Source organism: Corvus moneduloides, chromosome 11, assembly GCF_009650955.1.
Source record: "Corvus moneduloides isolate bCorMon1 chromosome 11, bCorMon1.pri, whole genome shotgun sequence".
NCBI classification, from domain to species: Eukaryota; Metazoa; Chordata; class Aves; order Passeriformes; family Corvidae; genus Corvus; species Corvus moneduloides.
The window spans coordinates 15,645,936-15,653,870 of record NC_045486.1 but is presented as its reverse complement, the minus strand read 5'-3'; the positions used below and the strand labels follow the sequence as shown (position 1 = coordinate 15,653,870).

Here is a 7,935-nt window from a genome sequence, read left to right as displayed (position 1 = left end):
GGCGGGACTGCGGCGGGGCCGGGAGGAGCCGCACCTGCCCCGCCATGTCGGGCGAGTGGCTGCGGCGCTGGCGGCGGGGCGGCCCCGCCGAGCGCCCCGGGGGATCCCCGGCACCGGGCCCGCCGCCCCCCGCCCTGCGCTACCGCCGGCCCAAGTTCCTGCCCGGCGGCGGCGAGGAGGCCCCGCGGGGCGGGCGGGCCGTGAGGGGCGCCGGGCCCGAGCGGCCCCTGCCCTGGGGCGCGGGATACGCCGAGTGAGTGGGGCCGGCAGCGGGGCCGCTCCGGGAGGGGCTCCGGGAGAGCCCCGGGGTGGCCGGGCGGGGTTAGGGGCCCTCCCGGGGTGCTGATACCGGGGCGTAGTGCAGGTTTAGGGCGTGTGGAGGGTGCGGGGGAGGCTTGGAGGGCTCCTGGCGAGGTGCCGCTGGTGGTCGCACCCCACCTACCCGCGCTGCGCCCCTCGGCTGCAGCCGCCCCTGCCCGGAGTGGCCGCCCGCAGGCACAGCTCGCCCTCCCGCACCATCCGCGGGCGAGGAGGGAGCGGCTTCCTGCTCCAGAGGAGGTTTGGCGTGGCGGTGAATCCTCCAGCCCCTCTCCTTCCCTGGCCACCCCTACCCACCCCTTGCCAGCTGCAAGGCGGGCACCAGGACTGTGACAAGTGGCCGGGGCAGCCCCGAGAGCAGCACCGTTCTTAGCAAAGCGTCTTTAAAACAAAGGAAGGGGAAGACCACACTTTTAGAAATCTCTTGGTTTGCTGTTTTAATGGCAGAGGGGATAGATCAGGCAGAACAACTCCAGCCAGGGGCTGTCCCCACGTCCTGGCGAGACCACGTCATGACCCCATGGTCTTGGGATGGCACAGCGTGTAATGCAAGGAGAGCACACTCCCGTCCCGGGACAAGCATTAGCAAGGCTAGAAGGAAAAGCAAGTGTGGTGATTTTGCACTGTGTCAACAAGGAAATTGCACAATCTGGGCTGCTGACAAGCACTGCCTGAGGCCAGGGTGCAGGTCTCTGTGTCCCGAGCTGGGCTTTTTCCTGCTGCACTTAAAGGACTTACTATTGCAGTCACCTGCAAAAAGATCCTTGAGTTTGAAAAGGGAGCAGGGAGCATGGGGCTGGAAAGGAGGGGCAAGGTGCAGCTGTTTGCAGTGACTGCGGGGAGCAGGAGAGGTGTAGTGTGTCCCCACACCTTACCTGGAGTGTTTGCAGGGTTATCAATGCCGAGAAGTCGGAGTTCAATGAGGACCAGGCAGCCTGCTGTCAGATCTCTGTCCGGAGGAGAGAACCAGGCTTGGAGGAGGATGAGGAATGGCTGATCCTGTGCTCCACGCAGGTATTGCCCCCAGGCAGGCTGTGCTCACCCTGCTGCCAGCCTTTTGCTGCCACACAAGGGCGCAGGTTCAAGAAACACAGGATTACTCCATCAGTCCTGTGCCCACGTACTGAAACCCTTCCTTGGATGTGTTATGGGGACCCCATGTATCCTGTGGCCAGCCAATACGTAGCTCTGTCTGTAAATGTAATTTCTACTTCCATGGCCCATGACTTGCAGCATTTAAGGTCATCCAAGCCCTTTGTGCCCTCGCCTCTCCTGTCCTCCTGCTTTCAAGGGCTAGTATGTCTTGCCATCACTTGGGGCAGCAGGGTGAGCTGGGCACACAGGATGCTCTCACCAGGCTCTGCCTCACTTCTTGTGAAATGGCCCCATCTCCCCTAACACAGGAACAGCACATGAGGGTGGGTGGTGCCCATGCAGATGCTCAGAGCTCAGCTGGTGGGTCTGGCAGAGCAGCACGTGGGCATCGCTTGAGTTTGAGCTGCCCAGAGATTTACGAGTGGCAGGGAAGGGTAGCTGGGGTGGAAAAGCCAGGCAAAACCCACAGTGGCATCCTGGCTGTGAGCCTGCCATCTGTACAACCTCTTCAGCCCCTGTCTTGTCCCTCTTCTGCACGGCAGTTTCTGACTGGTCACTACTGGGCATTGTTTGATGGCCACGGTGGCCCAGACGCTGCCATCATCGCCTCCAACTATTTGCACTACTGCATCAAGCAGAAGCTGGAGGAGGTTGTGGGAGGCATCACCGAGGCCCAGCCCCCCATGCACCTCAGCGGACGCTGCGTTTGTGACAGTGACCCCCAGTTCGTGGAGGAGAAGCACATCCATGCAGCAGACTTGGTGGTGGGAGCCCTGGAGAATGCCTTCCAGGAATGTGTGAGTACCCCGTGCAGGGCACCAGTCCTGCTGGCCTAGGCAGTCAGTCTGTCCCTCTCTGTGCCCTGGAAGGGCAGGGTCTGCACTTCTGCTGCTCGCTGAGTAGGCTGGAACTTTGGGCCAAACCTTTAAATGTGCTGAGATCATGCTGGATCAGACCCCCGGGTCCCCTCAGAGTTGTATGTTGGCAGTGCTGACCCAGAGCAAGGCTGCAGTAGCTCTGTACAATTGTGTAGGGCAGGAAGGTGGCTACTGTCACACTCATACAGCACGTACAAGTCTGAGCTCTCCCCATCACCCTCCTAAAGCACCCACAGTCCAGGAGCAACAGCTGTGTAGGCTGTACAGAGGCAACACTGTCGCTCTGCTGGTTTTCTGTGGCCCTTCCACAGTCAGTTTTGATTCTGGATTTCTGCTGGGAGGGATGGGACAGTGTGTAGAAAGCAGCAGCCCAGATCACATCAGTCTCCAAACTTGTATAAACCAACAGGATGAAGTCATTGGCCAGGAGATGGAAGCTACGAACCAGAAAGGAGGTTGCACTGCTCTGGCTGCCCTTTATTTCCAGGGAAAGCTGTATGTGGCCAATGCTGGGGACAGCAGGTGAGTCATAATAAAAGGGGGAAGTTGCTGGGGATGAGAGCTGAGAATTAAGCGAGGTTTCCAGCATCTTACTGTCCTGGTTTCAGCCGGGACAGAGTTCTAGAGAACACTGTTGAAAATCCACTGATGTTTAAGTTGTGCAGGCACTGCTCAGCAACAGACTCAGGGACTTTTCAGCTTCTCACCCTACCAGCAAAGAGGTTTGGGGGCATAAGAAGCTGGGAGGGGACACAGCTAGGATAGCTGACCCCAAGTGACCCAAGGGATGTTCCAGACCACGTGGCACCATGCTCCGTGTGTGAACTGAGGGGAAAGCTGGCCTGGGGCCACTGCTGGGGAATTGGCTGGGCATCGATCAGTGGGTGGTGAGCAACTGCACTGTGCATCGGTTGTTTTCTATATTCTAATCCTTTTCTCATTATTATTTTCCCTTCCATTTCTGTCCTATTAAACTTTCTCTCAACCCACAGATTTTACTTTCCTTTTTCCCAGTTATCCTCCCCCATCCCACTGGATGTGGGGGGAGTGAATAAGTAGCTGTGGGGTGTTCAGCTGCCTGCCAGGTTAAACCACAGCTCTGATTTAATCCTACAGACAGTAAATGTGCAGCCCAGCCATCCCCCTCCTGCTTTCCAACAGGCACAGGACCTGTTGGAAGAAAGGTGCTCTCATGCCTTCTGGAACAGTTCGGGGATTTCAAGGGATTAGAGCTGCCCAGACCCAGCATTGGGGTGGCAATGCAGCAGTACACTCAGCCTGGCAGGTGTTTAAAAAAAAGTGAAGGGTGATTTCCCTCACTTGGCTGTGGCCTCCCATTCCTCTAAGAGTGAGCTCAACCACTGTCAAACCAGGCAAGCACAGTTCTCTGCTGCAACAGTGCAATTGCAATGGAGTTATTTGAAATACAGTGGCCTTTTTTAAAAGTTTTGGGTGCACAGCTATTCTGTGGCACAGCTGAGCGTTGCCTCTTCCCCTTTGTAGGGCAATTCTTGTCCTGAAGGACAACATTGTGCCCATGAGCAGCGAGTTCACCCCTGAGTCAGAGAGGCAGCGAATCCAGCACTTGGTGAGTGACTCCATCAGACAATCCAGCTGCGAGCATCCCACTGGCTCAGAGAGGGCATGTGGCAAGAGGACCTCCAGCTTTCCTTGAAGGCCACTGTGTGGCCATAATGTCAGCTGACACTAGCCAGGGAGGGCTGGGGTAGAAGTTCAGCCAACAGTCTTTAGTATGGGAGATGTTCACGTCCTCATTGGAACATGCTTTCCCAGTTCTGGTCTCCACTCTGCTGCTGGGAGTGCCAGTCCTGAGGCAGAAGCAGCTCTGGTGCCCTACTGCACTGAAGCAGAACCTGAGCATGCTCACCCCTCCATTCCCTCCTCCAGGCTTTCCTTTTCCCCAAGCTTCTGGATGGTGAGTTCACACGCTTTGAGTTTCCACGGAGGTTGAAGGGAGATGATGTGGGCCAGAAAGTCCTGTACCGGGATTACTTCATGGAGGGCTGGTGAGTCCCTTCTGCCTGAGGGTAAGGCTGCAGCACAGGACAGCTTTACCTGCTCATAGCAAAGGAGAGGTGAAGGGAGAAAGGGCACCTGCTGCTGGTGAGAGCAGCAGCACGATGGTAGGGAAGGGTGCTGTGAGCAGCTCCCTCCAACTGAAGGACCAGGGCCCTGGCAGGGTGGTTAGAAAACAGTCAGGATGGTCCTTCTGTCATCCACCGAGGTGGGGCTGGTGCAGGAGTCCCAGCCTGGTGCAGGTACAAGCTGGGGAGGAAGGGGAGAGTGAGGGTCACTTTGCCCTTTCTTCAGTGGGCTGCCTGTGCATGGGGACACCACAAGGATTCAATCAGAGTCAAAATGCTCTGGCTGGGTTGTACTATCAAGTCAGACAAATCCCAAATCAGCAGTGAATTCTCTGTTCCAGGGGGTACAAGACGGTGGAGAAAGCTGACCTCAAGTATCCTCTCGTCCATGGTCATGGGAAGCAGGTAGCTTAATGCTTTACACACTGGCAAGGCACAGGCAAGTCTGCTGGGGGTCCTCAGTGTCCCTGTCACTCATGTCACACTCTGGGGCCCTAGAGCAGACCCGGAGCTCTTGTGTTCTCCAGCACAGCGCAGTCCGACAGCCCAGATACAGCAGCTTCCTTTGCTGCCTGGCTGGTGCAACCCAGAGCCCTCTGGAGCAGAGTCTGCACCCTCCTCCAGAGTACAGCAGAGCAGACAGCAGTCCTGAGGCAGCCTGCCCTTTCCTCATCTCCCCTTGCACACAACAACTCGATTCAGATGAGAACAAACTTCCTCAGCTCCCACTTGGGACTGTCTCCTTTGGCTCTACTGCCTTTCCCACAAACTCTCCTCCTCGAGGAGAGGCTGAGAAATGAGCCTGGAAAGGGAAGGAGGAGGTGGGGAGAAGCAACGACTGCACCCATCCAGCATCTGCCTGCTGGGGTTGAGCAGAAGGCCCCATCACCTCCCCCAGCACTAAACCCCCATGCCACCCCCGTTACAGAGTCAGTGCAAAACCTCCTTTGCCAGGACAAGGGGACACCCCCAAACCAACCCAACTGTCTTTCTTGCCACCTCAAATCAAGAGCAGATGCCACCATGGGCTTCCTGAGGTCTGTAGCATTACCCAGAGCACAGGTACTCCAGAGCACACCATGGACCACATGGAGCCATTCACAATCAGGCTGTCTCCACATTCCCATCAGGCCATTCCTTCTGATCACTCCTCCATCTCCAAAGTCTCCAGAGGCTGTTCTGGGTGGTGCCTGGAGAAGGGTCCTAAAGGCAATACATAGATCAGTCAGGACAAGCCACACATCAGCTTTTAAAGGCACCACACCCAGATGTTTCAATCCTGTTTTACTTTGTTTGTGGCCAGGCTCGCCTGCTGGGGACTCTGGCTGTCTCTCGAGGCCTGGGGGATCATCAACTCAAGGTCATTGACACCAACATTGAAGTCAAACCTTTCCTCTCCTGCATTCCTAAGGTCAGTCACAGCACATGGGAATTGTAGGGTGGAACTAAACAAGCTGCTGCTCTGTATGCAGCTTCTACAGACTTGGCAGGTCTTAGCCTTTCTCCAAGCACCCTGGTCCCAGTGTGTCACCTCTCAGGGGAAGCCTCATCTCCCTGACCCCTCTGCTCCATTGCAGGAGTTGTCACAGATTTACTCCTGTTTTCCAGGTGAATGTATTTGACTTTGCTCTGCATGACATTCAGGAAGATGACGTCCTCATCATGGCAACTGACGGCCTTTGGGATGTTCTGTGCAATGACGAGGTCGCCCATGTGGTCAGGAGCTTCCTTGCAGAAAACAGGACAGATCCTCAAAGGTAATACCAGCTTTGTCTTTGTTTTCCCTTCCAAAGACTCCGGTCAGACCTAAAGCAGGCTGAGATCCCACTGCTTCCAGGTCAGCTCTGGCATGACCACTCTTTCGTGTGACTTTGGAAACTGTCTGCTAATCTGTCTCCATCCTGAAGTAACAATTAAAAAGCTGACGTCTTAAAAAACTTTGTTATTTTGACAACATAAAGCCACATTTCAACATTGTTCTTAAGGGGAATAGTTGCTACGTTAACCCAAGCCTTGCATTTTTCTACCCACAGGTTTTCAGAACTGGCCAAGTGCTTGGTATGCAGAGCAAGGGGAAAGAAGAGAGGCCATCAGTGGATGCTGGATGACAGCCACGAGGCATCCTACGATGACATCTCTGTATTTGTCATCCCACTACACAACAGGGAAGAGGACTGACTGCCAGGATGACACACAGCATCTGTGTGTTCTGTTACTGTGGTGCCATTCAGCATCAACCTGAGACTGAGGGATTTCTGCTGCACGTGTACGCTCTCTTCCAGCAAAACCATTTGCAGTGGAACCTGAAATGCACAGCCAGCACTTGGCACAGAATGAACAAGATTAGCTCCTTAAGAACATGCCAGAAAAGCACAGTGGGCAACAAAGCACTCCCCTTTCTCATTGTTGGACCAAAGAGAACCTTTAAAGGGGGACATATGCAAGCCGAAGGGCACTTCTTCTAAGATCTTTGCGGTACAGTGACACTGAAATCCTTATTTCTACTGATCCCTCTCCCTTTTTAATACTGAACAGTAAGGATCGATTGAGATCCAGCCAGTCTGAAGAGCTGGCTTTTAATCAGACTTGAACTAAGCTGAACTGGATGCATAAGCTAAAACATCTCTCGTATCCATTTGCTGTAACGTGAGATGTGCTAAAACCTGGGAGCTGCTGCCAAGACAGCGTTGGGCACAGCCATGCCAGTGGCATGGGAATGCTGGAGCAGTAGCCCAGACCTCTTGAGACAGTTGCCAGTTGTAGGCAGCACCACCTCAAGCCCAGAGGATGTAGCCAAGTGAAGCTTCACCCTGGTGTACAGGAGCCCCTGTGCAAAGCTTTGTGCCTTACTTAAGAACATGGAAGTGTATTAGTAACACAGTGTACAGACTTCTAACAAATCTTAATCCACACTTGCTGACACTTTTTCTATTCAGGTCATTTCTGACAGCAAAGCAGGTTTTGTAGCAGCAGCACTGATGAGAACCAGGGTGTTTCAGTACATCAGCTGATTCAGCAGAAGAGCTCCAGGTAAAATAAAACTGGTTTGTTGCAATTTGTCTGCAGTGCTGAATCTCAAGCACTTATTCCAGCAGACACACCAGAGTTGTCTTAAACTCTGAGGATCTGATTCCCAACCTGTTTATTAGCCAGGCAAATACAGGTCTGGACAAGCTTCCCATCTCCCCGAGTCCCCACTTTGGTTTTCATTATTCATTACATAGGTTCCAAGATTCCCTAGAAAAGCAGCCAAACCCCAGTGTGCGTTTAAGTTCCACAAGGATGAAAGTCGAAATAAAAGTACTTTGGTTTTTTTCCCATGCATCTTACTGTGGTGGTATTCCTGCTAGGGATTTTACACAGAGCTGGGCTGTAGAAAAACAGCCCCAGAAAATCACGGGTGAGTTCTTGCTTTTAATTTGTCTTTGCTTGTCACCAGAAGCATTTCCTTACCTGAACTGCCACAAGAGCTTGGTGTCAAAAGATGATTTCCTGCAGTAGGGGGAAATTCCCCCCAGGAATGGGGCAGCCTTCTCAGC

At 54.1% G+C, this 7,935-nt stretch overlaps 1 protein-coding gene across 1 annotated transcript; it reads left to right on the top strand.

Annotated features, from left to right (window-relative positions):
* Positions 1 to 9: 9 nt before the first annotated feature.
* Positions 10 to 7,720, top strand: PPM1M (protein phosphatase, Mg2+/Mn2+ dependent 1M). The gene is made up of 10 exons (XM_032120521.1): positions 10 to 253; positions 1,209 to 1,332; positions 1,956 to 2,210; positions 2,701 to 2,813; positions 3,795 to 3,879; positions 4,200 to 4,318; positions 4,738 to 4,801; positions 5,700 to 5,807; positions 6,005 to 6,153; positions 6,430 to 7,720. Exons 1-10 carry the CDS (start codon positions 45 to 47, stop codon positions 6,572 to 6,574), a joined length of 1,371 nt encoding a protein of 456 aa, XP_031976412.1. The 5' UTR covers positions 10 to 44; the 3' UTR covers positions 6,575 to 7,720.
* The last annotated feature ends 215 nt before the right edge of the window (positions 7,721 to 7,935 follow it).